At 40.5% G+C, this 12196-nt stretch overlaps 2 protein-coding genes across 4 annotated transcripts; one reads left to right on the top strand and one right to left on the bottom strand.

The window, feature by feature from the left end:
- Nucleotides 1-1573: 1573 nt before the first annotated feature.
- On the top strand, nt 1574-9826 carry pdzph1 (PDZ and pleckstrin homology domains 1). Of its 3 annotated transcripts, XM_062484209.1 has the most exons (13): nt 1574-1707; nt 2434-2526; nt 2991-5246; nt 5386-5553; nt 5802-5963; nt 6170-6271; nt 6466-6576; nt 7438-7616; nt 7867-8024; nt 8292-8334; nt 8565-8751; nt 8925-9060; nt 9188-9826. In XM_062484209.1, the coding sequence occupies exons 2-13, from the start codon at nt 2469-2471 to the stop codon at nt 9285-9287; spliced, it is 3660 nt and encodes a 1219-aa protein (XP_062340193.1). In that variant the 5' UTR covers nt 1574-1707; nt 2434-2468; the 3' UTR covers nt 9288-9826. The 3 variants fall into 3 exon arrangements, with proteins under 3 accessions (XP_062340193.1, XP_062340195.1, XP_062340194.1); XM_062484211.1 differs by lacking the exon at nt 2991-5246; XM_062484210.1 differs by lacking the exons at nt 6170-6271; nt 6466-6576; nt 7438-7616; ... (3 more) ...; nt 8925-9060; nt 9188-9826 and having other exon boundaries at nt 5682-5910.
- lyz (lysozyme) lies at nt 9782-11724 on the bottom strand. The gene is made up of 4 exons (XM_062484212.1): nt 11568-11724; nt 11294-11455; nt 10489-10567; nt 9782-10289 (listed from the first exon to the last, which is right to left on the bottom strand). The coding sequence occupies exons 1-4, from the start codon at nt 11614-11616 to the stop codon at nt 10214-10216; spliced, it is 366 nt and encodes a 121-aa protein (XP_062340196.1). The 5' UTR covers nt 11617-11724; the 3' UTR covers nt 9782-10213.
- Between the last annotated feature and the right edge of the window lie 472 nt (nt 11725-12196).

The raw sequence follows: 12196 nt of genomic DNA, 5'->3' as shown, positions 1-12196 counted from the left end.
TTTTATATTGATACAATTTTTTAGACTGCTTAACGATCCGAGTGTTAATCAGGCACGGAGCCAGACGTTGTAAACATTAGGAGCTTTGCCCCAACCTAGGGCGTATGGGTTTGATGTGATGCAAGATAGGGACTTCTACAGTTAATGCGAGCGCGCACAGCGCGCTGTTAACATTAACATTAACTGTTAACATTAATTTTTTGGCCATTATTTGACCGCAAAATAGTTTTTTGAGCTTTATGTAAAATAAACAGACGTTTTTCAATTGGTAAAACCTTGTCTAGCGATGCCATCACTCCGGCCCTGCTCCCATCCATCCGCCCTGACGCGTATCGTTACGGTAGGGCCGCCCGTCCTAGCTATCGGTAGCCGATCTGGGAAAACTTTTTGGAAAAGACGGGCTATGGACCCAACCAACTCTATTTGGGAGGGGAGAACTCCCTCACATGGTACAACCCATGCAGAGGCTGAGGTGTCAGAATGTGGAACGTGTGTAGCCTACTTTAAGAGAAGATAGACTAATGTGACAATTGTCAACAACAAAAAAATCCTTGACCGGCCCAAAATGGAAGCGGCCCACCGGCCCAAAAGTGAAGCGGCCCACCGGGAACTCTCCCGATTCTCCCGATTACCCACCCCGGCCCTGGTCTTCAATTCCTTTGAATGCATTGACAACTCCTGCCCTCTTCTGGATTAATTGCAAAACTACAATGTTTTTTGTCGTTGGGTCTGAATTCTGGCTTTGAGAAAATAGTTTCAAGGTCTGACTTTGTATACCAGCCTATTGTGTTTGGAGAGGACAGTAAATGTGGGGTGAGAGAGAGGGGTTGACCTGCAGCAAAGGGTCTGGATTAGACCCGAACCCAGGCTGTCGCAGCAGGGCTCCAGTCCACATGTCACGCGCACCAGTCCGGTGAGCCACAGGGCGACCCAAGTTAGAGAAAATGTCTTTATCTCGCTTTTTTCTATTTGTTTTTTTCTACAGTGATAATCAGTGCTGTATATGGGTCCAAAAAAATGTTTTCTCTATTTGTCTAGAGCCATGACAATAAGTAATTTAGGTACTGAAACACTCACATTTAAGAAGCTCTTAAATGCCTTGATATACTTTTAATATCAAAGACCCATTGGTACTTTGAGTGCCTGTGTTTGTTTCCTTTATATTAAGATCAGACTGAACCAGAACCAGGGGAGGTTCTAGACCATTTCAGTTGGGGGGGCCAAGTTGGTGCCAGATGTACTGTTAGAGAGGCCAGTTACATTTAACAGCCCACCCCCCCAGAACCCTCACTTACTGACCATCTGCTATACCTAAACCTAGCGTTCAATTCGCCAAATCAAATCTACTGCCACAGTAACGCAAGATATTTAATTTGTGACAACCATGATTCCTATTTCAAATCTCTTCCATACCAAGCTTCATTCAACTCTCATGAATTTTTTGTTTGGAAATTAATTTGCTTCTGCATGTGACAGTCCTCATTTACTAATTCATAGGGGTGTAGCTAGCTTCATACTGACAACACAGGCGCTTTATTGGATTAGATGTAGTAAGCAGCTTTGGGGCAAGAATAGAACAATAAGAAGTGGGTTAGTCTGGAACACATGTGGTGTCTGAAAGCAATAGCCCTTATTGCAGATACATGGTCGTTTCGCTGCTTGTGGCAGCATTTTCTCTTCAAACATATCTACATTGGACAAACCTGGGTAAGTCAACTTCTCAATTTATTTCAATTTATTTACCGAATCAAAATTTACTGAATTGTTTGAGTTCACCACACTAAACTTTTATTATGCCTAATTCTTGGTTAAGGTAGTTTGAGATGGTACTGACAACTGCATTATGGTGTGAATGTTGATGTTAGCTAGTCAGTACCATGGTTAGTAAGCCCTTCTAAACTAAAGTAAACCATTGCTTACCTATTTCCAAGTTCCATCCGCATGTCTCTCCATCCTTTGGACAGTTTTATATCATTTTAAAGTTTTCCTTAAATAGAGATCTAAGCTTTTTGAGAAATTGTCCTTGGGCAGTAAATAGAGCTATTTGAGCAAAGGTTACATTACTTTGCGTTTCTATGTACAATAGCTGCCGTAGGTTTCATAATAATACTGAACAATCTGTTATTTTGGACCCTATCAACTTACATTAGGGTCAGAGACTGGGGATGAGACCTGGTCAGGTCACCACAGATGTGCATGCTATCTATCTCCAATTCCAGAGCAAAACTTTGACTTGGCAGGACAGATATTTGCTTACCGAAAGAAATAAAAGTACATAGTCTGCAAATATCTTTACCCGTTAGATAACAGTATGACATTTTCTAATAGTAGAGATTTTTACATTTTAAATTATGTATTAGTAAGTAACAAGCAAGTCATGTTTTATTAACTGTAACGTTAACCATAATAATGTTTTTTTCTCAATGTCTGCAGTGTATGGGGTGCTGCTTTCTGAGGCTTAAGTGACCATGAGCAGGCGAAGGTGGCGGAGCATTAGGGGGAGGAAGAGCTCAAGCAGCAGCAAACGTGAGTGGAGATTTAAAGGGTGCACCTTGTTTTCAGGCATTAAGGCTAATCTTGTAGTGTCTGTCCAAATCACACTCAGTGCACATATTCACTCTGTCTGCCAATGTTTGGACATAGGAAGGGGATTATGGGTAATGTGATGATGGGTGCTGCACATTCTGGAATTAATTGCCAAACATTGTCATGAGGTGCTCTTTTGTAGATTTGAACTGAAACATTACAAAATTGTGCCTCACCATTAAAATTATACATCACATAATGCAAATGCAAATGCAGCGCACAATAAAGTAAAATAAAAAACTCCCAGAAATTAATTTTTTTGTAACCACAATCTTTTGTGGCTCTTGTTTCAATTATCATTGTTTGCACTAATTTCTGTAAAAGTGTGTTGCAATTTATAAAATGACATTGAAATATTCTCTAGATAAAGATTGATTTCATATTAATGTACTATTTATCTGCAGAGAGTGTGTCTCCCTTCATCTTTCAAAAGACAAGCAAAAGTAACAGTGTGTGTTGCAAAGATGAACTTACTGAGAAAGGAGAAACTGATTCTTTGAGGAAAGAAAATGTTTTGTCAGCATCAGATGAAGAGGACGAGAAATACAATGGCATTCCAAGCAAGGAGAAAAAAAGCAAACAAGATAATGAAAGTAATTGTTTTCAAAACAAAAGGATCTCAAAGCCAAAGGACAAAGAAACAGGAATGAATATTGTAACTTCTGTAACTTTTGAGAACTCAAAACAATCATTTCCTAACATCATATTTGAGCAGTCTCGTGAATCATTTTTGGAAGAAATCACTGACTGCACTGTGGCCATAACCACAACAAAAGTAAAATGCAATGTTTCAAATGTGAAGTTTCAAATTCAGGAAGTTCTACAGCCCAATAACTTGGGTAGGAAGACAACATTTGTTGTCCAGTGTCAACAGGGAGAAGGCACCAACGCTCGTTTTCATAACGAATTTGAGACTAGACTTACACTAAAAGAAGAATCCTTTGAGCAGTCTCAAAATGGAGTATTAACTAATGAAAACAAGCGACAACACAACACGTTAAACTATAAATTAACTCTGAGCAAAACTGGCGAGGAAGCCCAAGAGACGAAAAATACAATTCCATCTTGGTCTTTTAGCCCATCAGCCTGCCGCAAAAGCTGTTGTGACAATGACACAGACTTTACTGTACCGAATGGATCATGTAGCCCTTCCTGGCCTCAATGGACAAAGTCTTCAATTTGTAGCAGCTTCAGCAGTGATGTATTGTATGACATTCCCCCTCCTTTGGAGTTTGCCGACAGTAAGTACAACACTCTGGATGGCCTCACAGAAGATATAGCATCTTTTCACATTGACGCTTCTTGCTCACCTTGTAAACATCAGGAGGGTTTTAGTCCAACATCTTCTAATAAGTACATTGAAGACTCTTGTTATCCCCAGTGTTTGGATGGCACAGAGAGTGCAAATCTTTTACATGTATTCGATCAGTTATCAGAATCAGACAATTACGAACCCATGTTCATGAGACCATCATCCGTGAGTAGGGCCAGCTACACCAAAGACTTTATCCACAGTCATGAGGGAAAGAACTGGATGCGAAACAACAGCATTGCCACTGTGGAACCCAACCCCTGTTCTTCAGCAAGTTATCTTGGCAAGACAACAAAGAGGAGAAGAACTTTCCCTGGGGTATCTGATGGTCATAGATCAATACAGGAAGACCTTCCCTCCTACAAGGAATCATTTTCATCAGATACAATCTCACATTTCGTAATGCAGTCCCTTCCTCATCACACAGAGAGACTTGGGCGGTTCAATCAAGTAGACGACAGGCTTTCCCCTTTCAGTATCAATAGTGAAAATACCTTGCAAAGCAGTTGCACACCCGGTTCAAGAAATACAAAAACCCAACTTGTAAGACAAGAACTGGTGGATCCATTCTACAAAACCAAGTATGTGCAGAACCCTGAGGAAGTTGTCCCAGGAGATGGAAAATTCCCAGAACATAGACTAGGACATGGACACGGACAGGTGGATGAGATGTATTTTACAGGTAACTGGTATGAAGTAACTGATCAGGTGAACACTAATGCTGGAGAACAAGTGGAGCAGAATGAAGTGGCAGAGAGTGGATATGAGGAAGAGATGCTGGAGGCTGAAGAGCACACCCCAGAGCCAGTAGTGGAGGAGTTTTCTCAGGGGGACCTGCTCATTCAGGTTATTCCTCCTTCTCGCACCACATCAGAGGAGTACATTCTGGAAGACATCCCCAAAAGAAATCTACCACCTGAAGGAGATGTAAAGGTCATAACCAAACAGGGGGCGCATGACATGTTGCCCAAGTGTAGGAGAGGCTCAGTCATGACCATAATCCTTAGGGAGTCTGATCATAGGTGCTTGTCAACTGATTCCAAGTCAGCAGAAGGCAGTTCAAATGAAATGCACCACAAAGACAACTTGAACTCAGAAGCACCTTTGGTGTCCCCTATCTTGGACATGGTGGAAGGGGAATCACCTAGCACATGTGAGGTCATTGATGAACTTCACCCAACAACATCAATAGCTTCTTCTCCAGAAATCAGCATCTCTAGTCTTGCTCTCATACATACTGAGGATAATCAAACACCCAGGTCTGCCACTAGCTCCACTGACCAAGAGACAGAAAGCCAGAAGAAAACACAGTTGTATCAAAAAGACTCGGTCGAAAAACATAGTAAATGTAAGTTGCAAGAATCTTTTCAATGACCATTGACTGTTGGCCATTGATTGTTTCGAGACTTCATATATTTCCAGACATTTCTGACTTCACAAGTCACTCTTATTTACTGATGATTCTCATGTGTTGTTATCTTGTGCAGCTTCCTTTGAGGGGAAAGAGCACCTGAAGCCTCCATCAGACTCTATGCACAAAGACCCCGACAGTGGGCCAGACCACTGGGCAAAGAGGCGAAAGCTGTTCAAGGAGAGCCGGCAGTGGAGCTCTGCAGGAGGAAGTTCCATAACAAGTGACATTACAGAGGAGTCTGGTACAGTGCATTCTAAATATGGAACCAGGCAAACAGTTAAAACAAGTTACAACTTTTCTAACTGATGTACAAAAAGTATAAGTATAAGTGGTGTGGCTCTGTGTTGACATTTTCTAACATGTTCACAGATCTGAGTTGTGTGCAAACATGGGAGCATAACTAACATGGGAGCAAAACAAAATATTTAAGTCATAAAGAGATCAAGTCAGTCTTTGTACTGCATTGAATATGTTCTTTTTATGTTTTAGTTTCAGAGGATAATCACTCAATGGACATGACTGTGCGAGATGTTGAAGATAAAGGTTTTTATACAGAAACCTACCACTCAGCATCATGGATTTACAGAGGAGATGAGCCCAGTCCAACCAATAGCGCTCCTGTTCTTACCACTCAACCTCGACCTGTCACAAGTAGGCTCCCTATATGTTCTGAATTACAGGGTTAGGCCAACCTCCTTTTGAGGAAGTTCAGTCTCATTTGAAATCATAACGTAAAATAACATCCCAAAAAGTTGTTGTTATGACAATAATCCTTATTGTGTATAGTGAAAAACGTTTTTCAAAGGCATGTGTTTCTCATCATCAAGATAATCGCAGAGTGGTTATTTTAATTGCAGTTCGTGAGAGAACTGTTAGGATCTGCAAGGGGATGGGGGACTACCCCTGGGGATTCAGAATCCAATTCTCCAAACCTATTATCGTCACAGAGGTCGACACCAGTAAGTTTATTTGATCATTTTACGACAATTTTATTATTTGAACATTTTTAAAGCAAAGTCTTAGAATGTACTCCTTTGTTTTCTTACATTCTGTTAAAAGTGGGTGGTGTCAAAAATGCTCAGAGGCATTATTTGATGTCAAGCTATTTTTTGCCGGTGCAGCAGTAAGACAAGGTTTTCTTTTGTGGTGTTAGATGGAGCAGCTGAGGAGGCGGGGCTTCAAGTGGGAGACTATGTCATGGCCGTTAATGGAACTGATGTCACTAGTGTTCCACACTCTGAGGCAGCCGACTTGGCCAGGCAAGGTAAGAGTGTAACGCATAAACATCCAGTTCTGAGATTACCGACCAGTGTGAACTTTGCCAAGTTTAACAACACATAGAATCAGAATGGAGAAAACAATCGACTTTGAGAGCAGTATGGTCATCAGTGCCAGGTGCACCGGTTTCAGTATCTTAGAAACGGCTACCCTGGCCGCTTCAAGCCGCTCCCTTGGGTTTTCTGAGTAGCGTCTAGGGTTTAACATGGTGTGACAAACAAGAAACCTCTCGTCAATAGCAGACCTGTGTGCAAAATCAAAAAAGCTTGTTGATGAGAGGATAGAATAAGGGTTAGGAGTAGAGAGGATATAGCAAGTTAAGACCACAGGCAGGCACAGTGCAACAGCGGTTATCTCAGAACATACTTGTCAGACCTGGTCCTGGAAGGTTTAGTGGATAGCTGACCTTCCAGAATACTGGAATAATTATAGAATAAGTCCATGTATACCTTAGGTCCCTTAACATCCCTGTGGAATGTTTCAGACACCTTGTAGAAAAATGCCCCACCCAAGAAGTTGGCCACTTTTTAGGATGTGGCACTTTTTGACACTTAAACTTTTATTTGTTGCCACAAAAACAAGTATTTAAGGTGGAATTACTGCTAGCATCAAACCTTCTTGTTATTTCTTTGCAGAGATCTAGTTCATTGTACAGAATATACAGTGCTCTTACAGGTATAATGGCTATTTGCTGGTAAAAAAAAACCCCCAACAACCTAGAAACCTAGTCTTAGTTCAAATGGAGTTTTTCAAATTGAGGTAGTGTTGTCTTTTCATGTAGCATTGGACTGACATTTGACTTTACACTTTTTTAGAATGTAAATTCATATATATTGTGCTTTGACAGGCCCAGACCTACTGACCTTGACAATTGGCTCAGACATCGGACGCAGTCCTAACACTCCAAGACCAGCATGTCGGGGATACCTCCACAAGCGCACACAATCTGGCTTGATCAAGGGATGGAGGAAGAGGTGGTTCGTACTGCGACATGACTGCTGTCTTTACTACTACAGGCACAAAAGGGTGAGAACAACATCTTGACTACCAAAAGAATACCATAATCTGCATATGATATAGATCAATTACAATTATGTAAACGTTCAGTGATTATTCAATTTCAAAAATTAAATTAGTATGGTAATGACCCTGTCATACAGCTGAACTCTTGATTGCTTTGATTGGATTGTGGTGGATGGGGAGGGATTCGAAAAGTCTGAAAAGTTGTCTTACTGAATTGCAAACATTAGATACTTTACTGTATCTGTATCTGCAGGATGAGGGCAGTAGACGGGCTCTGTCAGCTGTTAGGCTGGAGGGGGCTGAGGTGGGAGCTGACACCAGTCTTGGTAAACCCTTTGTTTTCAAGTGCTGCCCCCTATCAGCCAGCCGAGTGTACTTCCTCTGTGCTACATCTAGCCAGGAGATGAAAAGGTACAATACTAATGTGATGGTCTGTTATGCACACAGTTTTGCCCCTCCTTTTAGCCTGATTGAAGTTGGTGTCCATTGGACACCAGCTTTTTAGAGCTTTTTAGAGCCATACAAAGTGTTCCAAAGAGACCACACTCATGCTTCTACAACTACATGTGCCTTTGGCAATGAGTGTTTGAAAAATAGAAAGGAATATCATCTCTGGAATAGCACACACCCCGATCAGATATTTCTGTACAATAAACATGTAATAAACTGTTATTTTAGATGGTTGGAGGCCATGGGAAGAGCGACACATCCAGTTACTCAGGTGAGGCTTATTTGTTCTGTAAGATGGTGCAGTAAATATATGTCAGCCCATCATGTGATCATTCTTTGAACAAGCACATACACATGGCTGCAGTCTATGCAGGTGATTTGCCTGTGAAGGAAAGTGGTCAGTAGATGCTCTCACAAGCTTACTGGTGCACAGCAGCTTACTCTAAATTTGGCACCTGGCATCTTGTCACTAATCCCTCTTAATTTCCTCTTGTGCATAAGCACCACGTGTGGGTAGATGTGACTCGCCACAACGCTAACCTGCCTCCTCTGGCTGTCAAGAACCCAGAGTGTCTGGGCCTGCTCCACCAGATAGACCGCAACAAGGATATGTGTGTTCAACACTACTGCATACTGAAGGATGGATGTCTCTACTTTTACCATGGCATCCGTTCTACCCATGCTCTTGGTAGGTTGGGTTGAGAAAGCTAACTTCAATATGCAGTAACCATACACTGTGTCAATAAAATCTTGTGTCTCACAAAATAAATATTTATCACACATAATATCCATAGATCCTGATGTTATATCAATTCACTGATTCCTTAAATAAACTGTAACTCAATAAAAGTCTTATTCCAGGTGGTATATACTTGCATGGATACACAGTAAGGGAACAGATGTTGGGATCCAAAAAATCCACCATTGAACTAAAACCACCATCTGAGGAGTTCAAAACGTTTTATCTTTGTGCTGAGGACCCCACTGAAAACAAACGGTAAGATAGTGTATAGAACAGTATAAATAGAACATGGAAACAGCTCTACCACCTGTCTAATATTGAATAGGAATTACATCACCTGAAATAAAACTGATTGTATTGCTTGTTGCTATTTATTTCACAGATGGATTGTAGCTTTAAAAGCATCAATAAAGAAATGGCTTCCCCTGCATCAGGCTATTCAGGACTATATGAATCGGCCTCCAGAAGAAACTAGGATGTGAGCCCCTTGCTCTTTTCAGGAGAATCTTCCTATTAGGTTTCTGTTTCTGTTTGTCTACAATCTACAAATCTAAAAATAAATTTAATTAACAGGATAAAATCACAGAATTGTATATTGGTTGTGTTTGACATTACTGTGAGAGATATCAGGTGAATGTTTCAGTCCATCCGCTTAGAAGTGTCTGTCGTAAAATGATCCTGATAAGTTGCAACCTCCTGATTTTCAAGGCGGTTACATTCAATTCCATACACTGTGTTGACAAAATCCCATTCTTTGACTAGATTGCTCCTACACTGAGTAATTTGTATCTAAAGTAATGTTTCTTGAAATACTACAATTACTTCCTGCAGTGCTCTTTATAAGTTAAATAGCGTACATTGAAAGTACAACAAAACAAAGGCTTTCTTACACATTGTTGTACAATATTGTATTTAAGTGCTCTGATACTAGTGCTGCAGAATTTTTAAGCTTTTATACAATTTGATAATCTCTTGAAAATAAGTCTTGCATACTTTGAATGATAAGCTGTGTAATGTAGGATGCTAGGATGCTAGTTTGTCTTTTTTTTTTTTTTACATACATCAATGTTGCATGCTCTGCAAAGCATCATGGGAACATGATTATGTTGGCCAATAAATAAAACGTGTATGTCTACGGTCTGAAACAATGAGTACAAGTCCATAACTGAAACTCCAGAACAAAGAAAACCACAAGTAGAATTTTTTTCATAAATGTTTATGCATGCTCAGTGTATTAAAGTAAGCAAAACTCTCTAGTATATGTATGCAAGTAACTTTCAGTTATCAGGATATTTAAAATCTTAACTAATAGTTATAAAGCCTCCCTGAACCCTGGGGTGGTTTAAAGCGGAATGGAAACCGAAACATTCTTGGAGAGAAATGGTATGTCATGATGTATGCCGCTTCCTCAGAGCTCCCATACTCCACATCCGGCCACATACGAGCTCAGGTCCTGGTTCTGACAGTGGCGACGCCAGGCCACCCTGTAAAGAATACACACATGCATGAGTTTCTAGACCTCCTGCTACATGTTATATTATGACAGCTATAGATGTCATAAAATGGCTCAACTAAAATCCACTCAGAGTAAAAGTGCCTTATACTGTTGTGTGATCAAAGACATACAATCTACATTAAATATAACTATTTTAAGTTCCATAAAATATACATTTGCGTTCTTACCACGCCTTAATTCCATTAGGGTCCTGGGCCACACGTTTGGCACAGTGGATGGCAGTTTGAATGTTATCTGTCAACAATTCTTTTCAGAAAAAGAGAAAATTAAGGGAACCAAGGGGAACCAAACACTTGATGGAGAAAGTGTTTTGTCCGTGTCTTCATAAACGGAGTGAGTAAGTTCAGTTGAGTTCTGGATTTTAATACGTATTTATCAATCTGCAGATTGGGAGAGAAAACTGGACCTCTGATAATAAATTACAACACAACACCAGGTTTAGGTCTCAATCATGTCTCTCTCCATTGGGAAAGCCGGAGGACCATCTTTTATAGGGCACAAGAATGTAAACATAGATAGTGACAGTCAGGAAGTAATGACGTTACAACAGTCTCAGAGAAAGAGATTCACTGCTCCCAACACATGACAACTCTCAGACTAGAGAGTTCATAGTTGGAGCTCTCCTTGTAGTCATGACAAGGGACGTTTAGCCAGTACTTTCTCCTGACCCCGAACATCTATTAACCTGACACATAGACACAATATACTCTTATTAATAGCAAGCTTACATGAGAACGTACTAACTAGTATCCAATGACTAGTTCTATTGATTAGTGAATAATGTAAGCACACAGGAAATCCCAATTTCTTCCACACACTCTATCATCTATTAATGTCACACTAGACTATGACTGATAGTTTAGCAAGTGTGAGGGTGTCTATAGCCAAGTGGTAGAGCGTTTGACTGCACATCTAGAGGTTGCAGGTTCAAATCACTCCTGTAAGCCACTTTGGACACTTTAGCCTACTAACCTCTACAACGGATGCCACAAATGTTCTTGGCCCCAGGTGTGCGTCCATCATCACACCAGTAACGGCTGTTGATCTGAAAGATTCCATAGTCGGTGGAGTCGTCTGTGTTGTGATTGATGGCTAAAGTGTTGTAGTTTGACTCCCATTTGGCCAGACACACCCCTGGGGAAAAAGGAGGCATACACGAGATCGGTTTAAAAATGTGTATTACGATGTAACAGAAATAGACAAATTGACACAGACATACATATCTCACAGTACTTCTCTAACTCACAGTTGGGCAGGCCGTTTCCTCGGAAACCGTCCATTCCAGCATCCTTCATCACTTTAGCTAGTGCACATCTTTGGTATACCTTGGCGCTTGCCACTGCTGCAAGCAGAAGAAACACGAGCCCTCATTCTTGACAGGAGTTTGTGGTTAAATCACACTGCTTCTCCTAGCCTTATATAGGCTCATGGTGGTGTATAGTAGCATTTACAATATGTGGAACCAGTGCTTGCAACTTCTGTAAATACTGTGGATGGGGAACAGAAAGATGAAGCAACCGTAAACTAGAGAGGGTACAATTTCTGGGGAAATTGTAGGGTGTGCTTCCTTGCGTTGGTTGCACAGGGGTCCGTTTTTGAATGACATTTTTACAACTGATATTTCTGTATATTTTATATAAAAATGCATACTTATTATTCATAAAGATTACATGGATTAGTATAGATATACTTATATTCTATTGTTTTTTAAATAACATAATTATTCATAAGTATGCAGTGGCATAACGACATCTCTGACGTTGATAACAAACCAAACCGTTTAAAAAATCGGTTGAAAATTGAGCAAGTTATGGTCATTTAAAAAGTACATGTAGCATCAACACAATGTTATGGGTGAGCGAGTTGACTGTAGCA

Source organism: Osmerus eperlanus, chromosome 18, assembly GCF_963692335.1.
Source record: "Osmerus eperlanus chromosome 18, fOsmEpe2.1, whole genome shotgun sequence".
Taxonomy (NCBI): Eukaryota; Metazoa; Chordata; class Actinopteri; order Osmeriformes; family Osmeridae; genus Osmerus; species Osmerus eperlanus.
Note: the sequence above shows the minus strand (reverse complement) of the source record. Positions and strands in the feature narration are given on the sequence as shown.

Bases quoted from the DNA above. Each gene is read 5' to 3' on its own strand.
- lyz (XM_062484212.1), bottom strand. From the start codon at position 11,616: ATGAAGGATGCTGGAATGGACGGTTTCCGAGGAAACGGCCTGCCCAAC. The intron at 11,456-11,567 runs GTGAGTTAGAGA...CTTTTTCCCCAG, and splicing joins AGGAAACGGCCTGCCCAACT to GGGTGTGTCTGGCCAAATGG. The intron at 10,290-10,488 runs GTAAGAACGCAA...TATTCTTTACAG, and splicing joins CCTAATGGAATTAAGGCGTG to GGTGGCCTGGCGTCGCCACT.
- pdzph1 (XM_062484209.1), top strand. From the start codon at position 2,469: ATGAGCAGGCGAAGGTGGCGGAGCATTAGGGGGAGGAAGAGCTCAAGC. The intron at 5,964-6,169 runs GTAGGCTCCCTA...TTTTAATTGCAG, and splicing joins TCAACCTCGACCTGTCACAA to TTCGTGAGAGAACTGTTAGG. The intron at 6,272-6,465 runs GTAAGTTTATTT...TTGTGGTGTTAG, and splicing joins CGTCACAGAGGTCGACACCA to ATGGAGCAGCTGAGGAGGCG.